This window comes from Aulostomus chinensis, chromosome 12 (assembly GCF_037954235.1).
Source record: "Aulostomus chinensis isolate RoL2024-O1b breed Wild chromosome 12, RoL_Achi_v1.0, whole genome shotgun sequence".
Taxonomy (NCBI): domain Eukaryota; kingdom Metazoa; phylum Chordata; class Actinopteri; order Syngnathiformes; family Aulostomidae; genus Aulostomus; species Aulostomus chinensis.
In genome coordinates, this window is record NC_141331.1 from 16370940 (window position 1) to 16392696 (window position 21757).

At 43.0% G+C, this 21757-nt stretch overlaps 1 protein-coding gene across 2 annotated transcripts in view; it reads left to right on the forward strand.

Moving 5' to 3' along the window:
- col4a2 (collagen, type IV, alpha 2) overlaps positions 1–21757 on the forward strand; it is a 56607-nt gene that overhangs the window by 15601 nt on the left and 19249 nt on the right. The window contains exons 1-2 of one of the 2 annotated variants that reach the window (XM_086220513.1): positions 20652–20739; positions 20831–20850. In XM_086220513.1, the coding sequence (XP_086076639.1) occupies positions 20839–20850 (12 nt within the window). In that variant the 5' untranslated portion in view covers positions 20652–20739; positions 20831–20838. Of the gene's footprint in view, positions 1–6154; positions 6236–20651; positions 20740–20830; positions 20851–21757 lie in introns of those variants that run through there. The other variant, XM_086220512.1, reaches the window with a different exon arrangement.

The window sequence follows — 21757 nt, forward strand, 5'->3', positions numbered from 1 at the left end:
TAAAGGTTTTATGAGGAAAATCCCAAGCTGGTACAAGAAATTGACTCAGTGTTTCTTAAATATTTCCTGAAGGAACACAACGACTTTTTGGGAAAACTCTTATTGTCCATCTCCAGCACCGCACAAGAAGATAGACATATACACCTCTCTCCTCTGAGAGAGCATTAGAACCCAAACTGTCTTCTCCTGCATTCTTATAATTCTGAAATAGCAATTTCAAATCATGAGATACCGTAATTTTAGAATTAGATACTGTTGTCAGAACTACTTTCCTGACTGGGCACAGGGATTTGAAATACCGCCCCCACAGCCTCATGGAAACTAAAACAAATCCTTGGGCGACTGTGGTTACTTCTCATGACCGAGAGAATAAGGATATTGACAGAGGTATGCTAACACTTCCAATTCATGACCATTTATTGTGCTAAGCTAACTCGCCATCAGCTGGTCTCTGTTAGTCCGGTAGAGAACAGGACGCGTTTACTTGTCTGATTGCAGGAAATTTAGAAGCTGAAACAAGAGATTGACTCAGTGTTGCTGAAAAGTTTCTACTGTCCATCCTCCCCAGAACTGGACAAGAAGATAGATACCCCTCCCTCCTCTGTGAATGCATCAGGCCCCAGTCACCAGCTGACTGCTAGTTAGCTTCACACAATGAATGGTTGTGAGTGGGAAGTGTTAGCATTCCTCTGTCAAAAGTCATCAGATACTCTTTTCTCCAAAATTGTCTTTACCTGCATTCATATGATTATAAAATGACATTTTAAAATGATGAGATAGTATAATTCTAGAATTAGATAATGTCAACCATCTACTTTCACTACTTTCATGACTGGGCATAGGGTTGTGGAAACCCCCCCCACACAGCCCCATAGGCCTCACAGAGGTGTGCTAACACTTCCCATCTACCACCATTGATTGTGCTAAGCTAACTAGCAGTCAGCTGGTTTCTGTTGGTCTGGGAGAGGATCTATGTACTTGTCTGGCTCTGAGGAGAATGGCAAATAAGCGTCCTTCCCAGAGAGCTGGCATATTTTTTTAAAACGTTACTTTGAGTTAAACCTTCAATCTGTTTTTCACACATTTCTAAGAAACATTAACAGTTAATCTAGTGGGGATCAGCGCAGTTGTGTGTAAGATGCTTTGGGAGATGAAGGAATGTACAGCTGTGTATCGACATCGCTGACACGTCTATCGCCGTGCGTGTGCGTGCGTACGTGTGTGAGTGTCACGCTTTGTTTGCTGCATCATTCATTTGGTGACTCTCATACACATCTGTTTTTTTTTCTGTCTGTGTCTGTGCCATTTGTACATTTTCCCAACCATGTGATGATCTTGTGTTTGTGTTGTCAAATCACTGTAGGAATCAACATCCCTCTGATAAAAGCTCCTTATTTGTATTTTGCCCTAAGTTTGTTTTCTCAGCTGTCCTAGCATCGTCTCGCCCCATGCCTGTGACTCAGTACTGATTCAGACGGTTTGTAAATCTCTTGTGTAAAACACCTTGAGACTCAGCGACCGACAGTCACCATGTTGCCGTGACAGTGGTACAGCGTGAACGACCGGACTGTGGCTGTGTGACGCTGACATCAACCTAAACACACCCCCCGGGTTTGTTTGAGAGCTCCAACCAAAGATGGTTTCACTATTAACTGATTATTCTATGCAAATGTCAAGAACTTAACAAAAGTGTTCATCGCAATTTTACGCAGCTCAAGTGAAGAAGCCAAATTATTAAAATTCCAAGGAGTATTCATTTTTGGCCATATTGATAATGAAAAAAAAAATCTTCACAATTAATAGTGAAGGACCAATTGTTGTTTGACATTTTTGGATTTGAAAAAAGACAGATTTGATTCATAAAATAATTGGTGATTAATTTAATGTTTTTAATTTGAAAGATTAAAAGTTGCTTTCAAAATTGAGAGCGTAAAGCGCACTTGCAGAGTTAATCTGCCTGCATCAGTACTATTTTAGCCTGTGAGGTGGTATTGCAGTACAAAAACTAGTCTCCGTTTTGCCTTGGAAGCACTCGCAGTTTTTACTCAGTATTGTCTCGTTGTTGTCTCAGTCTTACACAGTACAGAGTCTCAGGATTTTATATCGAGACTGATCAAGAATCAGGTGTTGAAGAAATATGGAGATGTTGATTTTATATCTTAGTATTTGTTGGTGGGTGTTTTTGATACTGTTGCTGACATGTTGTGGCATGTAGAACTGGACCCGCTCTGGTCAGGCTCGGGTCTTGACTCGGTCCCGCTTTAGGTGGTCTTGACTAATAGATACCAGAGCACTCAGCTACAAAATCTGCTGTCCAGCTCATAGAAGCCGTCACCTTTTCTTAATGGCGGTCAGTGGGTCGTCCCATATATCATAAGCCGTTATAAGTGCAGGGAATCTGACTGGAAGAGCCTCCATCTATATAGAGCTCTATTCCACATAGACTGTAGGCGGGAGAAGGAGCAAGAGAGGAAAAGTGACCGTGAGAAAGAGTTCTGTTGACCCAGCTGGTTTCATTCCAGTACACTGCAAAATATCTTGAAGTCATTACATGCATGGACGTTACAAGTGAGGCACCAGTGCAGCCATAAAGAACAGGGAGGCAACAAAAACAAAGTTCTTCATTAAGAAAAGCATTAATATGACCAAAGAGGTTTTAAGGTCTTGTTCAGTGTTAAATACTCAAGTTCTTCTACACACAAAGGCGCTCACGCGCACCCACACGTGCACAAATGCTTTTTAAAGGCATGGTAAAAATATTTAGAAGTATGTTATATGTAATTGGTTCCTTTTTCACCTGTGCAAGTGTCCTTAAGCAAAACACTCAACTGGTCCTTCATCAGATGTGTGGAGTGGCTCGTACCCACGAGGTAAAAGACCCTCACATATCAGACAGATCCCACTTCCATAGTGAGAAGTTTGATTTGGCCTACTGAAATATAATTCTATTAGTTATAGATCCCGCTTCTGTTAAAGCTGGGGTACTGTGACCTGACAGCATTCCAGATTTTAGATGGTAGATTTCCTCCTGTTGAAACATCTGTTCATTATTTCTCACATTATCATGAATGTTCCACTTGTAGCTCAGTTTCTAATGAAAAACTAAAACACTCAAGTTGATGAACTATTTTCGCTTGGCTCAAAAAAGGAAAACTATGCAGTAGATGGATATGCTTAGTCTATTTTTCCACTTTCATCCAATATGGAACATTTATTTCTCTCCTCGTCATGCACGCGAGGGTGTACACGAAGGTGCCGGTTAATTTTTAAGATAAAAAGAGGAGGAGAGCAGTGGATCCTCAAGACCACTGACGGTGTTCCTAAAGGCATAAAAGATCATCAAGACTAAAGAGGCCACCAGCGTATCTGATCGTGTGTGGAAACTGTTTCATATTATATACACACCGTTGATTCCCATTTCTAAACCTCTGTGTATATATACTGAGGACATTGTCCCCTTACCTGAGACACCGCAGAACAACGTGTGTAGAGGAAGTAAACACTGACCAGCAGACAGGCTGAGCACTGATGTTGAGTCTGGTTTAACGTTCAGTTTTCCATTGTGGGGACTGGGAGCTGATAATCATTCACGGTGACTTTACGGAAGTGTCAGATTTACGGTCGCAGTCAGACAGTTTCAGTGCTGTGAGGTGGTCTGGATTCAGCTGTCCTACTAGAGTACTGAGAACTCTAAGTCCAGCTCTTGGCGTGGTTTGGTGCAGGTTCTCAGAGGTTGGTTCCACCTGCGATATGGAGTATACTGTATGTGTTTTTAAAGCAGTAAATCATTTGCAGCCTTGACTGCTCCTAAACCCAACAGATGGTTTCAGTCTGCCTTTGTATTTGTGGTCAAATTCAGTATCTAATATCTCAAAATCCAGTTCATGTCTGCGCTGCATCACTCAGGGATATAAGGATGTATTTGTTCCATACAGGTAAACAGACTTTCCACGTTGTCGTCCGTTTGATTGGCTGTCGGTGTTTCTGTTGTTCACAAAACATTCTCAAAAAGTGATGCCAGACAGACCACAGACACATGACTTCATGCTTCTTCAGATTTTAGCGTGATAATGTTTAATATCCGCGACCACCTCGGAAGTCTCACCGCACACAGTCGCTTAATATCTTAAGCTTGTGTTAACTGCAGGCCTTATTTTGGACATTTAAACACAATGAGCGACCCCCCTAACGACTCAGCTTCTGGGTTTAATACTGCGGTGGAACCTGTGGAACATGCGCTAAGGCCAGTTTAGGGCCAACTGGAGCTTAGACATGCCTGAATAAATCGTTCCCAAACTGCTGAATCTAGGAATGAATGTTGCAGATCTATATAACTAAACTTTACGCTGGAGTGTGAACCAGAAAGTTCCTGGTACTGGATATTATATTATCCCATGTGTTTTGTTAACTTTATATAAATGGGCACCTTTTCAAATGTCACAGTTATCGTTGATCCTGGTATATCCTGACAGCCCTTTAGCGAACACGCATGCAGCCACACATGATCCTCCAATTAGTTTCCAAGGTGTACCCTTGTCTTTAGGCAAAGAATGGGTTATTGTGACAGTGGGTGGAGAAAACAGGATACCGGTGCAGCTATTGTCCTCTGCTGAAGCAGCCACCAGCTATTTTGAGCCACTTAAACTGTAAATTTGAATTGATAGTGCATTGCTCAGTGAGGTGCGATTGCTTCTAGGGGAGCTAACCCTTTGTAAGTCCGTCCGGAGATGACGCAGGCTATTGTTTGATTTTGTCGCCCACCTTGATGTGGAAAAAGGTCATGCCGTGACTTTATTACATTCCTATTAGAGTTATGTGACCTTCTGTTTTAGGCTCCAGTCTGCAAGAATGTCTCATCATGCCTTGCGGAGGATATTTGTTTCTCATGTGTCAGTGAGTTCAAAATTAAGAATGTTGTTTGTGTACATGTATGGGCTTCAACCACCATAGCATGCAGTCAAAATTAAACCCATCACAGCATGTTTCTGCTAAACATGGGTTTGAAAGGAACTCCTCAGATATTTCCAGAGATGTTAACAAAGGAACACAGCCTTGTAGATTCCATAAGGGAGAGGAAGAGGGTCTTTTTGTTGTGGAGATAGGAGACCATTAAAGGATGATGTCGCCAAAGTAAAAGAAGCTCTTTGTGTGCGCGGAGGGTCTCAATGTGGCCTTTGTCAGTGGGCCGCTGGGATCTGCTCTCAGACCGAGAACAGAGAATTATTCTGATTTTCTATCTGCCACTGTTAGCATAAATTGGTCATTTTTTATCAAGGAAAAGGGGGGTTATTGAGACAGTTGGTGCCTAAGCTTGCTATGGTATGGCTGAGTAGGTGGTGGATGTAGGCTGAAGGAGACGTCATATGATGAAGGCACTCAGCACGTCTCTAATCAAGATCGCATATTCAATGTAATTTGTACCGAAAGGCCTTTTTACCTAATTTTTTTGCAACCAAACATTTCATTGATATTGATATTTTGTTCCACATCTGTTTTGGATCAGAGGCACAGTAATTCAGCTGTTGACGTTAACTAATAATTTGCAGTATTGAGTCATAAAGTGGTAGTTCATCACATTATTGTGCTTCTGAAGAGTGAGAAAAATGTGGTGCGTGACAAAGTTCATCTTTCTTTCTGCAAGTCTCCATTCTTATCTTATTGTCTCCAGCCTTCTGGGGTCTGGACACCTCTGACCTGGAGGTTAGGACACCGTATTTATGTCTCTGCTCTGTGTGATCATGTCATGTTCACAGTGACCTCACAGGGTGTTTGTGTTTGTGCACTGATGGTGATCATGGGGGGGAGGGGGGGGGGGGTATGGCCAGACACAGCCTGTCTGGATGTCCACCGTGATGACTCACTAGAACCACATCCAGAACATCCTGTCACACCAACAAGTATGCAGAAAAACTGCAACAAACACTTCTCCAACAAGTACATTCACAAACCACAGAGTCCACAGACACAGTTGGTCGCACCAACAACACACAACAGTTTACCACACAGTCCTGTCTAATGTTCCACGTGGACAAATACCACTGCTGTGTTTATAGAAATAAAGCCAAATCTTGCATATTCCTGTCCATGTGACATGTACACCTAGACCTGTATCAGCCCGCTTCTTAGCTTAATACTGTCTGTTTGTGTCTAACAGGGTGGGAAGAAGCACAGTGGCCCCTGTGGAGGAAGAGACTGCAGCGGAGGCTGTAAATGTTTCCCAGAGAAGGGTGCCAGGGTAAGTCCCAAACTGTAGCTACACTTCCAAAGAGTGTCATAACACCCAGCTGTGTTCTCATTCCATCTCTGCCTCATTCTCATTCTTCCAAAATGGAGTTCCAAATAAGGCCATGATCGCACGAGATGCTGTCTGAATGCCTCATCAAATGTAATTAACGAGCAATTGGCTCCAAAATAGCTCATATTTCAATTCTCTTGAAGTTTTGCAGACCTCAACCCTTCACCCATAGATTCCTAGAAAACACTGCAGATTCCACAGACTCAAGCTGGAACAGAGCTCAATGATGGGTTGATTTATACACGGCGTAATTCCCACTCCTGACCCTATTCTACACCAGCTTTGTCTTTTATGCAAAAGATGTCAGGCAGACGTGTTGTCATGTTGACAAATGATGCAAAATCTCAAGGAATAGTTCAATTAAATTGTAACTCCATTACGGTCCGAATGCTCCACTCATTCTCATTCTCATTCCAAGTACGACCTTATAAATAGTCTTTTGGTGAAGTACTGTCTTAATCAGGTTAATACTGAGATGTTGTCATCCATAATTATAGAAACAGACTGTTGGAGAACTGGAGAATTTGAATGTCGATAACAGATTCTTCCGGCCAAAAGCAGGCAGTTTTAGAGGCAGGTAACAGGCCAGGAGGGACTGCTTCCAGATTGAGCAGGAGTGGAATGGAGGCAGGCTGGGGAGTGGTACAGGCAGAAGGAGGCCAGTATTGGTAAAAATAACAATCATAAGCAGAACGTGACTAACTAAGAAGCAGAACTGGCACAGAGGTGGAGTTGAATCTGTGGAGACAGCACATGATGAACAGCTGTAGCGCCAACACCGGCACACCTGATTCCACTCCTGCAAGCACAGCAGACAAAAAGGAAAGCTGAGAAATTGAGGGTGGGAAGAGAGGTTGTGAGAGGAGATCCTAAAGATATACTACAATGTCAAAACAATAGCACGTAGCTGATTTGGGGAATTGTTCAACTAAAATAAGACCATATTCAGTAACTTAATGAAATAGTTTAGTGCCAAAGCCAGAAGCTCAACAGTAAGTGAAAATCCCATTCATATTCTCTGTGGCGGAGTGTAATGCTGTAAACATCTGACCACCATGAGTGAGCTGGTAGTGAAACCACAGTACCTGCGCCTACGAGCTCCAAATATGTATCAATATAATCACCCAGTTACCCACAATCTGGAAGTATATCAGCAATGTCTCTGACTGGTGGACAACAAGATGACGGCACCATCATGTCTGATCATGGCCTAAAATCATCTTGAGGTATCACAACAGTGCAATGTACTCATTTTAGCGGAGGTGAATGTATGAAACTGATCCAGCCATCGAGGTGACTGGGCTGCTGAAACCCATTAGTTGCAAACGTTAAAGTTTTTTTTACAGTTGAGGTGATGAAATGCACTCCATTAACCACGGTGGTCCGTGTGGACGTGGTGTCTGGAGCGTGGGAGACACATTAGGTTGTGCAATGAAAGACGAAAACGTCAGCCAGGCACCTGACGCAGGGCTTCAAATCAGGGAGACAGACGTAGACTAAACATATTTAGACAACACTCTCAGAGGTAGTGCTGCCTGACTACAGGCTGTGTTTTGCTTCAGACACGTGCTGTCTACATCATCACTTAGCTCTCTAGGCTTTTTTTGGGGGGGGGGGGGGTGCACATTCCCAGGGTTTTGTAACTTTTAGGATCAGACACCTACGCTCCACAACGATTTGCGTCATGTAAAGAGTTGCATCTGTTATTCAAGCTGCCAAAACCTGGTTAATATAGTTTACACAGTGCTGGCAGCCTAGCAAAAGCTACAGTATAACTCTTCAAGTACTGGTTGTACTATGGTTTGTAAGAGAACTGCAATTACTTTGTCATTGCCTTGGTGTAACCTGTTCTCTATGGTAACATTAGCTTACGCTCTGATTGGTGTGAACAGGAAATTTGCTGTCAAGCCTATAATGTTGACAACAGATGGTGAAAGGTAAACACCAACTTTTGGGGGAAAACTCTTAACATCCATCTTCCCCAGAGGATGACAAGAAGAAAGACAGCCTTCTGTCCTCTGTGCGCATGAATGAGCTGAGACTCACAGACACCAGCTGATTGTTAGCTTAGCACAATGAATGTTATTGAATGGGAAGTGTTAGCATGCCTCTGTCAAAAAAACATCAAATACGCTTTTCTCAAAAATGGGCTTTGCCTGCATTATTTGACTTATTATGTTCATAACATTTACTCCAATGCTGTACTAACCTGGCATTCTACTGCGAATCATTGTGCTAAGCTAACTAGCGGTCCACTGATAAGGCAAAGACAAATTTATTTGTATAGCACCATTCATACACAGGGCAATTCATAGTGCACTGGTCTCTGTAGCTCTCACACACAGAAGAGAGAATGGGGTCTATCTTCTTGTCTGACTGGAGAGTTGATGGCAGATAGGCATTTCCCAGAAATCTTCCAAACATCTTCTTGATAGAACCAGAGAAACCAAAATGTAGCCTCAGCCTTTCTCTGTTGCTTACTAGCAACATGGTATCCCCCATGTTAGTGTAGCATAGTGTGAACCCTCTGTTTATTAATTTATTTGCTGAATCCTCATTATGGACAGACAATTTCTGCTTGAGGATAGAACCTTCAGGAATAAATCTGATTCCAAAGACATCAGTTATTTAATCTGCTGTGAACACACTGACCAGAAAAACAAGTCAAACCAGGGATCTGAAATGTTTAAGTGTTGCCACTTTTTGATGAACGCCTTCCTTATCTCGTTAACTGCGCTCAAAGGAACCATAACTTTTTCGATGTAGTTGTGTGATGTGGTAAATTCAACTTACATACCTCGCCATGTACCGGTAGGAACAACCCCTTAGGGAGGCTGATAATTTATAAGAACGTTACAGTAGGTCTGACCTTTGACCTACGCGCCCGCCGAGGATACAGGAAAGAAGGCATAGCGAGACCGAAAGAGGAAGTTCCGCATTCCACATCTGAAGAGCGAGTGTGAGCAGATCACCTTTCTCCTCCTCCCCTCTCTCGCTCTATTCACTTCTATCTGCGTCAGCCAGAAAAGACGGAGAGGGTTTCCATCACTCTCTGAGGACGTGATCATGGTGGTGCCAAGTGAGAGAAGAGATTTACAACTGACTGTCAAATGTTGCCATTTGTAGTAAGATGTTTAAAGACACTGGTCAGAGATCATTCACACATTTGGCACCGCTTTGGCTCTGAAGACATTTGTTGTTACAAGATTTTACTCTGCGAAACACTAATTATCTATACATTTCCCCTGTTTTGCCGTTATCTCTGAACTTATTTTATTGCTTCCTTATCAGAGCTGTAATTTTAATGGCCTTATTCATTATTTGCTCCAAGAAAAATAATCCCCCTCAGTACAAATAGCCTTCTTGTTTTTGAACGGGATGAAAAACAAGATGGTTTCTCACAAATGCGCTCATCCTCTCTTTTTGCTTTACAAATATCTCCTTCCAAAATCTTTCCCCCCCGAGGTTAGTCACGGCGCTGACAGCTCCAATGAACGGATCCAACAAATCTTTCACAGCTGCTTCGATTGGCGGAGACTTGACACAGCTGTGGTGATTGGATCTCACTTCTTAATGGCTAAATGGTGGCTGTAGACATATCAACACATTGCTGTAGCGCCCCTGGGTGCTACTAGCATTTCCTAATTGGAGTGTCAAGGTAACTCCCACCTTTCCCTGTGAAAACCACTGAGTGCTGGTACCATATTAAGTATACAGTCAGATCAACCATGGCATGATGGAAAAAAGTCTTTTTTATTAAAACATGCTGAACAATTTCTGATTCTGTGAATGTTGTACTTTAAAGGGTACTGACATACTGATGTAGGTACTTCCAAGTAAAGTATAAGTTTGACAGAGAGAAATGAAGGTTTAGCCAAACGCAGGGAGAAATGATAAACCGAGAGTGGTCTCAAGTGCGGTTACACTTTTCAACATTTGACACAGAGTTTGACATTTGTTCAAACACCAAATAGTGATAAAAGCTCCTTAGCGTTTCAGTTAGCTAACCACATGCCTGCATTTTGAAAAGTCTGGGCATATTTTTTTCAGTTGATATTGCACATTTGTTATGATAGAGAAAGAAAAGCGCTGTTGGTTTCTGAAACTAAATTCCAAGTGCCCTTATTTATACCCACATTGGTGTAAATGTGACGCTTGACGTGTGTCCTCATGATTGTCAAATAAATATGAAGTGAACTTAAGAAATTGCACAAGAAAAGCCATCCACTTATCAACTTTGTTTACTGTAGAAAAGAAATTAGGCCACGCAGTGTGAGTGATGAATCACTAAGTGAATCTCTGAGTGAATCACGAAGGGAACTTAAGGAATTGCAGAAAAAAAGTCCTCAACTTATAAGACGACGGCTCCCACCAAATCTGGATCTCCACACCTGCCCGTCATGATTAACGAGGTTGGCAAAGCCGTGCGACAACTGACTGTGTTAGTTCATGAACTGAAACGCAAAGTGGAAACCAACTCGGAGGAGTTGACAACTCTGCGAGGAGGCCGATTTGAGGACCAGAGAAATATAGTATAATATGAATTTGGATTGGACTGTAAAAGAAGACAGATTGGAATGTGTGCTCCTCTGCCCCAAACCCAAACACGGCAATCTTATCAGCTACTAAAGGACATCTGCCCATTGTTTATTCTCCAGGAGAATTTCACCTGCATTGGTGATGCAAAATTGCACGCACCTTCCCCCCTCCCTCTCGTGCTCCTGACCTCCCCCATCCTCTCCTCCCTTCCCCCCACCCCATCCTGCCTCTGCCCTCTCCACCTCCTCGGGGTGGCAGCACCGAGACCTTGGCTGAATTTAGATATGTGCCATTATTGCGGTCAGCCAGTAATAATTGTGATTATTTGAGATAGCTGTATCAGGCACTTGAGTGTGTAATTTGAAATTCCCTGCAAGGGATAATAAAGTAGTCTGAATCCTGAATGTCAGGGCCTGACTGATTAATCAGCCAGCCAATTTAATCAGCCAATTGTGGCCATTAGAGCATAATTGGTTATCGGCCAAAAGCTGGCCAATTAACACAGAATTTTAAGTAATAAAATTTACTTTTTTTCTTAGCAAGGCTTGATGGAACACCAACATTACACGACGCAGGAGGAAGACAAAGGATATACATTCTATTTCATTGCAACAGAATCACATGAGGTTTTCTACAAATTAACGCATGAATCCCAATGCTGAGTGAGAATATGGAGAGAAATAGTTGGCCAGCGTGAGAAAGAATGACAGTGACTGTTTTGTGAGGACTTAATATGATACTTCTCAAGGGTCTTAACTCTGAGGAGCAGACATTTGGCAAACAGGCTCTCCAACCTCACCACCCACTCCCCCCTGGCAGAGGGAACGTTGAGGCTTCCAAAAGTCCATGTTGCTCTGTATCATTACTGGATTTAGACTGATATTGGGAATGAAAAGGAAAATGGGAAACAAAAACCCTGTAAAATAGGCAAGGGTGTAAGTATTGCAGCAGTTGTAATCACAGTCGGCATCTCTACAAAGAAGGTAACCAAATAGAGAATCTCAGGAGCTCTTCGCAACGTGCTGTAAAACAGAACAGTTTGTGGTCTCTAAAGCATGAAAAACTGTAGCACAGCATCGGACTGAACAAAGGGCACCCTGCGTCCTCTCCAGAAAACATTTCTAGCAGATCAATGTGTCCCTTTGTGCTGGGAGTTTCTGTGTTTCAGTTCTCAGAAAAAGGGAGTGGCGCCGGCTTTTCGACAGAAACAGAAACTGTCTGAAAAAAGAGAATTTTCCATTTGCATGAGCTCTCTGTGTCTCATCCTGGACTGAAGATATGGAGAGAGAGAGAGAGAGTAGAATGACAACAGAGGCAAAGAGAAAGATGTGTGAGCAATTGACATGAAAAACCCTATAAGGCTGGTGTTAAACAGGAAGTGACATGTCTCAGGAAGTCACACACAAGGACAGTCCTCTGATCTTTTTTTTTTTTTTTTTTTTAAATATAGACAGTCTGTTTTTGTGGGAACAAGATGGCCTGCTCGTGTTTTTTGCATGTAACTATAAATAGCAGAGATTTCCTTGTTCCATGAAAACAAGTCCATACATACGTTCCGAATCAACTACCATGAATATCCGGTGTTTTCTGATCTGCTGCTCAGGGACAGGATAACGGCACACAGAGGAATGTTCTGGGTTCCAAAAGGATCTTTACAGTATTTTTCGTGCCAAAAGAATGGAGGGCCCCCCGTTGTTGTCTCCAGTTTCTAAGTTTGTCTGTAGGCTCATAAGGGCTAGACAGGGAGGACATACTACAACCCCTGCTGGGCAGATAAATCCATGTCAAAACAAATCATAAAACACAAATGCATGACTTCCATCGTAATGTTTGTCTGATAGTGTGTAGTGCGTTCATGTGCAACTGGGAAGTGACATGGAAGAATACACTAAAGGAATATCCCACTAGGAATTTGGGGGCTTTGTGAGAAGTCGATTTGGTGTTATTTGAGGAGATTCTGAAGAAAGATAAGAAATGTCCTGAAATCACCTCCATAGGGTGTTTCCCAGTTTGAAGGAAGGATCCTGAAACAGCTGTCATTCATGGATGCTTCATCATCAAGCCCTAAGGACCCACTCCTTCTAGATCTACCGTGCAGTGTGTCCTCCTTGCACCTGTCGCTCCCTCCAGCTCCAATTTTTGACTAAAATGTTGAAAAACCTCCCACGACCGGCTGCATCCCTGCTGTGATGCTGAGCAGTAAGAGCTCGGCTGACAGCGCTTTGCCAGGAAAGAGATGAAGCTGCATGGAGATACATGTATGTCAATCCAGAGTGGTCTTTTCCTACGACGCAAAAATGGATCCACTTTATTTTTTTTCCTTTTTAAAGACTGTTTTAAGCATGAGACAGCCGGTATCAAAGCACTTAGTCTGACCGCAGCATCAGTAAGCCTGCTGCTAATGATCTCACGGTGAACCAGGTTACACTTGATTACAGCTACAATGTCATCAAACATCATCAGCCTGTTATAACGAACATATTTCTCTGATAGTAGAGCGCAGATAAGCCAGTGAGCGGATCTGTGACATCTTGAATTTGCAGCCCTGTGCAGTGTCACACACCCGCACAATCCATGATGTGAACTGGCAGTTTTTCCTTCTCTCCATAGCTGTAATCGGGAGCCTCGTCCATTCCTGAAAGTGATGTTGACAGAGACAGAACTGTTTGGCAATAAAGGCAAAATGGGGCATGTGTCTGTGATTGTAAGGGATGGGTGGAGGCGCGGGGGGTTACAAACCAGCTGCTATCACTAAAGCTCTTGGACCAGAGAGTTTTCTCCTCCAACGTTTGTTGGGAGGAGGAAATCAGTGCGGATCACTGGCTGGCTTTGTCCTGTGTGAAAATTACAGCTGTGGGACACAGAGAAATGTCCTGGGAGATGCTGAGAGACACAGACAGCAACAAGCTGTTCCTCCCTCTTAATACAGTATGACATACCACCGCAAAGATGAATGGCAGCATCAGTGAGCTCTTGGTGCGGATCACAGGTTTTGTGAATTCCTCTTTTCACTGATCTGCAAAATTCACACAAAGATGTACTGAATACTGAACGAATAATATGGACAAATTATAAAAATTGGGCAGGTGCCACGGTGGTGTAGTGGTCAGAACTGTCGCCTCACAGCAAGAAGGTTCCAGGTTCCAGTCCCGGCTCCAGCACAGGATCTTTCTGTGTGAGTCTCCATGTTCTCCCTGTTCCTGTGTGGGTTCTCTCTGGTACTCCAGCTTCCTCCCACAGTCCAAAGACATCAAGAGAGGACGAGGCTGATTGATACTCTAAATTGACTGTAGGTGTGACTGTGAGTGTGAATGGTTGTCTGTCTCTATGTGTTGGCCCTGAGATGGACTGGTGACCTGTCCAGGGTGAACCCTGCCTCTCACCTGAAGGCTGCTGGGATAGAGAGAGCCCCCCCCCCACAACCCTTAACAGGATAAGTGGTAGAAAATGCATGGATGGATGGATGGATAAAGATAGGGCAAACATACCTTTCGTTAACACTGCCACAACAACGTCTGTAGTCACAATTCTGGACAGATGTTGAATAGAAATCAACCTTTTCAGTTTTCTTTTCGCTCTGTTTTGGTGTCAACCTGCTCCTGAGGAATAATTAGATAAATAACCAGGCCTTTTTTATGTATCATACTATAATTTCACAATTGTAATAGTGTGATTATGAAGGTATTTCTCCTCTAAATCAGGAGCTGCAATGGCAGCGCTGACCGCCTCATCTTGATGTTGTTGTGTCTTGCTACTTCTTAAAACAGGTAAAACTTCACTTCCCTGTGGAGCACAGCTCTAAAGCGTTGATGCGCCGTCTCTCTCCTCAACTGGTTTTGTTTTGCATGGGATTGTAAATTTGAACTCAGTTTTCAGAAAATCTATAAAAGGAAATAGGCATTTATGTGTTTTTCATCCATTGCTGTTATTTAGTATTGTGAGGTGGTGGCTATTCTCCGGGCAGCCTTTCAAGAGGGTGGCGCGAGGGGCGCTTTGCCGTTTTAAACTCTAAACCTGCACATACTGTATCAAACATAGATGACGATATTGCTCTGAGGTAGAGCGGTGACCGAAGGGTCACTGGTTCGATCCCACAGTGAATGAGTCGAAGACAAAGTCACTGTTTGTGATGAGTAGCCTCCACCATTAGTGTGAGTGTTTGAATGAGGCATCGTTAGTACTGCTAAAGTAGACAGGCTCTATAACAATGAGTCTGTACAACTCTGAAAAGTATCCTCAATTGGAAAGACATCCTGGCAACATTATTTTTGCTTTTCCACCCTCTCTCTGCCACCCACCCAAGTGGTCGTCTGTTGGCCAAAGCGGAATGTGTGCTTTTTACGGGGATTTGTTGGACATGGCTTCCCACTACAGCTATGAAGCTGAGAGCCGTGAGAGTGGAGCAAATTAAAAACCAGATAGTATCACTGTGAGGAGCTGAGGCAAACCAGTTCATCTCCACGTGTGACCCTGTCACGTTAACTATTGACTAAAACAGCTCTAAAAATGTGTGTTTGTGGCTTAGAAAATCAGAACAAACCCTCCCAGGAACAATAAAGAAGAAAACTGAGACACAAACAGGATCCCTATGACTCAGAACATGAATATCACAAGACCACATCAGAACATCACATCGGAACATCAGAACATCACATCACAAAAAAAAATCTCCGCTGGAGTCTCCTATCAAAGCCAAGTTGAGCCCGTCACCCTTCATCCAGCTGTGTGTCGGCTTTAAGGGCCGATAAAAGTGTCTCACTCTCACATTTCTAAGATGATGGGTGCTGCTGTAGAACAAGACCACTATTGTTGCGCGGACAAAGAAGTATCTCTTTCGAAAGGACACACGCACACGTCACTCACACACACAATCAATCACACTCATATACACAAACACAGGGGAACAGACGTGGATAATGCTGCGTAGAAGCTGAATAGAACGGTTTTCTAACACCCTCCTGGAACCAGGCGGAGCATGTGTGCTCAGGACAGGAGCTCTCTTGTGAACTTAACAAGATTATTGCGAGATTTAGCAACTTTCTAGATCCTCTGAGGGGATCTAGCGACCGAGCAACAGTCTGAGATATAAGAAGCATATAAATTGAATTTTTTATATGACATTTCATGTAATTAAGCAGCAGCTGATGGTGTAATAAGTACATCGGCATCAAGCTCTAAACATGGAGCTGAATTATTCATTCAGGGGCAAAAGTGAACAGAATCATGGAACCGCTGAATGGTTCCCCGTCATCACACAGAGAGATAATGGAGGGCTCTCATTTAATCCATAAAAAGATGATAAAATAATGGTGCAGTCAACAAGTGGGTATCTGTCGGCAGATATTTAGAGATAATGTTCTTTTTTGGTGGAGGAGAGAGTGAGAATTAACGCTTGGTATATCAGCAGACACAGGGAAGTGGATGGATGGAATGAAAATAGCTGACAAAAAATGTAGAGTTAGAAAAAGTGAAATTCACTTTTAACTGAGGGAAAACGTGAGTGTGGAATAATTTCCTCCTGCATTCTCATATCAAGCACGCATCGAGAAATGTTCCTAGCAGAGGAGAGATGTTCTCTGCAGTTTTCATACAAAAGGAAAACGTAATCCGTCTCTTCTTTCAAAGTCAGGCATATGTGCGTGTCATCATCGGCGAGAACACAAGGTGTGACTGCAGACACACAGGAGTTTTATCCCTGATCGCTGAGGAATATGCTAATAGGCTTCCTTTATGTCCATCATTCCATCATTGGCCATCATTCTCTCATGTACACCTGGTGTTGTACCTCCTCCCTACCCATCACGTACAAACAGACATTTAGATTCCATGTCAATCATTTGTCCGGTTGACGGAATGAGGTGACACAACTGCTTTTCCTCCAAGAGTTGCATGCAGTTGATTTAAAGACAGCAGCAGTTAGAAAATGTTATGGTCAGCGGAGAGCGTCCTCAGAGCTTTAGGAAAAATGTGACCAGAGCTGTGGGTCACCACAGCGACGCCATGTGTTCTCCATCTGGCCGTGATCTGAAACCTGCAATGAGAACCGGCTGCGGAGGAAACTATTAGATGGGCTTGAAATCCTCTCAGGTTAATTTCCCCCCTCAAATCCCTGGATTGTGAGAAATGTGTGGTTTCTTTCTCAGGAGCAGAATTTAATGTCTTGTGTGGGACATCATCCTCATGTAATGTCACCTTTCATTTCTGGAAAGATTACACAATACATGACAAGCGATCAGTTTTTACCCATTAATTCTAGATTTTACAGATATTAGGAGGATCACCTGGCCTGTGTTTGGCCCTGCTTTTTGCGCTCCATTGCCGACTCTCCAGGAATGTGCACAGCAGCTGGAATGGGAAGAGGTGTTGCATCCCCATGTGGGAATATCAAAACCTTTTCCAGTGTGGTAAAGCTTGACTGAGGGCCGGGTCAGACCTTGAGGTTGACGTGGGTCACAGCTGGGCATTCAACTATAAATATAGATCCTGGTTCCATTTTGAGCAATTTATGATTATGCTGATTGATTTATACATGTGCTGACTCGGCAGCTGCTCCTGTAGGGATTCTCGTCCACTTGCTCTGATCGGGTTTGCCAACTGCCACTTAAAAGGAAATACGAGGAAGAAGCAGGTAATGAAGCAGCACCACAGTCAGTGGAGCTCCTGATGATCTCCTGCTTCATCTCTTCTTTTTTTGTCTTCTTGTCTAAAATGCTGCTAATTTTCTTCGAGACTCGGCCGTATTTCATCGTATCTTCTCCCTAAAATAGAAAAACACATCGAAGTTTTGTTGGAATTTTTCGTTTTTATTTTTGATAGACAGCAACAGTTTTGTAATCTAGGATTTACGGGCAGTAGTTTTTATTTCATTTCAAAGATAATCACCTACTTTGTTTTAGCACTAAATGTGCAACGATACAGAGCAAAATATAGATTATTTATAAGCACACGGAGAGAAAAGATGAGCCGACACCGCAGAACGGTTTCTATTGGCAATTCTTCCGAGGGTTCAGTGAAACACGCCGTCTGACGTACCACGTTATGGTACTTGGCTGCCAGTTTTGATACTCAAACTCCCAGCGCAGCTTAAGACAGAATTTTTGGAATATTTCTAACAGGGAAGCGATCAGAATTCAGTAAAGCACATCATGGTTAGTGACCTGAATGTACTTGGCTCATTAGAAGAAAACCCTGATGCGTACGTCCCTTTCTCACCAGGGGTCGATTAATGGTAGATCCGTCGGCAGCAAAATGGCGGACGACCTTCAGAAAATCATCTCAAGACATAATATTCAGTAAACATGACGTAAACAAGCACAACCTGCACTGTGCGTATGTTTGCTGTTTTGCTTGAAATAGACTCGAGGGCCTAATAAATTTTGCACTCAACTGTACTTGTTTTGCCAGAACTAAAGCATGTAGAACTGTCCCGTGGATTACATAGAGCGGATCAGTGCACCCTGGGCGATCCAGTGTAAGGAAGCCACAACGGCGTTGTTATCATCCCAGTGATAAATGTAACAGAGGGATTAAGACGTAACACTCCGGATGGATCTCATTACAAATACACGCACTCAGACTCATGCACTAAAACACACATGCAGGTGGTTGATCTCTGAGGTGGGGCAACACCTCATCTTGGACCCTGCACCATATTTCGCTCTTTCTCACATACACACAAGCCGCAGCTGTGCAGACACACGTGTGCTCTCGGACCACAGACCTGAGGCGTCTCGTTCCTCTGACATGAGGCAACAGCACAGGTGTCGGGCCCCATAGACTCCTGGGATAGCTAGAAGTCCAAGCTGTTCTGTTCCCAGCCCAGGATCCCCCTCCCCCAACGTCTTGGGTTCTGGTGTTTTACACACACACCCAAAAAAAAGTAGCATACACACAGACTCTCTGCTGACGTTCAGGGCAGCCACCGGTCATTAGCGGTGTGCTTCTCTGATCGGGATGCTGTCGGACCTTTGGCACATGCGTGTGCACGTGTTTGGGGATAATGATACATGTGCATACACAAATAAGCTCAGTCTAAACACATTAATTCCAATATAAACTAGACTCAATGTTCTAAAGGGCTCCACAAAGAGCAGCAGACCTCCATGCGAAACAAAGCCAGAGACTACAAATGTTTAACTGGATGTCATCTGTTTTTATACGTCCACTTCATCGCTCCCTGATCCTGTGAGAAATGCTAAACAGGTGAGTCAACACTAAAGTGATGTTTTCCAAGTTCTGGCTGGAAGTTTCTTAATCGGATATTGTTTTTCATAAATTGCTGTTCCACCTGTAACTCTCATTGTGTGATTTTATATCCGTCCCGTTCCAAAAAAAGTCATGAAGGATTTTCAAGAGTGGAAATATATATTTTTCCGGCAAGGGATTCAGAAAGATGACCTCTCCAACTGCAGCCAAGAAATCTAAACACACTCTCATAGATATCCAAACATCATCTGCAGATGTTTATTTACTCTGCCTGAGTCCTCAGGGTATTCAGTTAAGCCCCCTCAAGTCTACCCCTAACCCATAGTCCACCCCCTCTGCCTCCCTCCAGGGGAGCTGAGCCCCATTTCCCCCTGGGCATCATGACAAAGGAGATGAGTCCACAAAAAATGTGTCCAAGAAAAATACATGAGCGGGTCGCGGAGGAGTGGGACCGAATCTGGTGAAATGTCTGAGATTGTGAGAGTGGGAGAGAAAGGGCAGACATTTTCAGCCTTCCTTTCCTCACTGACATGCCTTTCTTTCCTTGTATTCTTTTTTGGCGTCCTGTCTAACGCTACTTCAGGTTTGTGCTCCACTTCTGCTTCCCTCTTTTGTTTTTTCACCTTTATTTCTCCTTGTTATCCCCCATGTATCATTCTCTTTAATTGCAATCCCCACCATGAATGTACAATAATTTCACCAGGAGGAATTTAGATGATGTCATCTGTAGGAAGTGTGTGTGTGTGTGTGTGTGTGTGTGTGTGTGTGTGTGTGTGTGTGTGTGTGTGTGTGTGTGTGTGTGTGTGTGTGTGTGTATGGTGGTTGTGTGGGGGGGGTGCTGTTGACGACTGAACATGGTGATCACACTGCATCCATCATCTGTCTGTTTAGATTCTGCTGTTATTCTTGAGGAGGTGCAGTATATACACCCACTAGAAGGACTCGTTTATGTGAGACTTGACGCAGTTTTCAACAAAGTAACTGTGACTTGAATAAATAGACATGCAAAAAAGGTGATGAATCTTGGTTTTGGCTAAAATGGAAGTGTAGAAGATTGCAAATATGCACGTCTGTAGATCCTGAGGAGGGAAGATTTTTCTTGCAAAGATCAGTTATGGGTTAAATGGTACTTTACCAAAGCAAATATCCTCCACATGCAACAATTGAGATAACAAATATCAGGTTTAACCAAGATGGTACCTGAATCATATTATTATGAAACCTAAACGACTGAGCCTTCAGCTTCGGGGCTTGTGAACAATTTACTATTTGACGAGCTAAATGTCGTTCCCTGCACAGCCCACCTGCCTCACTCTTAATAACTTTTAGCTATAAAACCTTCAAGCATATCGCAAACAGAAGAACTGCTGTATGCAGTGTTTGTAATGTCAAAATAAAGGTCGCTGAATCGACTGCATCGAACTTTATCAGACAACTCAGAACGTATCAGAATAGCTCATTTTAAGGTTAGTGACATGTTAGTTTGCTGCTAGCTTCGTGGGAGGCTATCTTGGTTAGATTGCCGTTTAAATATTTAACTAAGCGTTTTGTAGTGCTTTCTAGTTGCCGTGACAACTAAATCTCATCCACATTCCCTTGCCTTCTGGCTAATGTTAAGCAGAGAGAAAGAAATAGAAAAACTGAAAAAAAGAGCAAGAAACTTTCGGAATGACAGGAAAACCTCTGAGCATCTCGGACAGGTACATGTGTAGCACGCTAGCTGTAATAACTCCTTAACGTCAAACTGCCTGTGGCATTTGTTAAAATAACAAAAATGTTCTTTTTCCTTAGATGAACAGATGGAGCTTCCGGTCAGTTGTTTATTGATTTATTTTATTCTTCTTTCTGGGGTCAGAGGTGTGTGTACTGGCCTGTGTGTTCCCATCCTGTTTTTAGTGGGTCATTCCCAAACTGTCCAGCCCAGGGGACAGTCTGGGCCCAGAGAAAATTTATGGTGTCAGACAGGGGACTTAATATATGTGTGATTAAAGAAAAACAAATGCAAACACACACACACGCGCGCGCACGTACACACACACACACACACAAATGGAGATTATGGTGGCTGTGGGTGTCATACAATATAAAGAGGAGTGATTTTCTCAGAGTTTTTCCAAGGTGAGGCAGTGAACAGGAAATGTAAATATGTCAGTTAGAAATCCAACCACCCTTAACACCCTTCCACCTATACGCATGTGTTTGACAGGGATTATGGGACTCAGGCTGTGGGCAAATAGGAAATTTTAAAAAAGCGACACGTATCCTGTATAAACTTTGTGGTTTCACAATCAGTTAATAAGCAAACGTAAAAGTAAACTAACCCAACCTTGTGTTTGATTAACCTCCGTGGTTGCATGCGGCCAGAGCTCCTAACTATACCCAGCAGTCATGATGTCACTGCGTCCTGTCACGCAGCTGGCCTACACATCTCATCACCACTAGAGGTCAGCAAAAACACATTACTCAACTGCTGTTGGTTGCAAGTCTGTAATCATTTTTAAATTCAACATAAAAAAAAAAATAATAATATTATTATGAAATTTAGCAGTGAAGGATTCCTTTCCAGAGAGCAGTTATTAGGAGTGATTAATACTGATACACCTGGGTTTTTGTGCTCACAATGATTAAGCAGGATGATAATAAAATGAACTGAAAATGAAAAAAGGGCACTTTAGAAACTCTTCTGTTGTCATGGATGATGTTTTGCTTGTGTTTTGT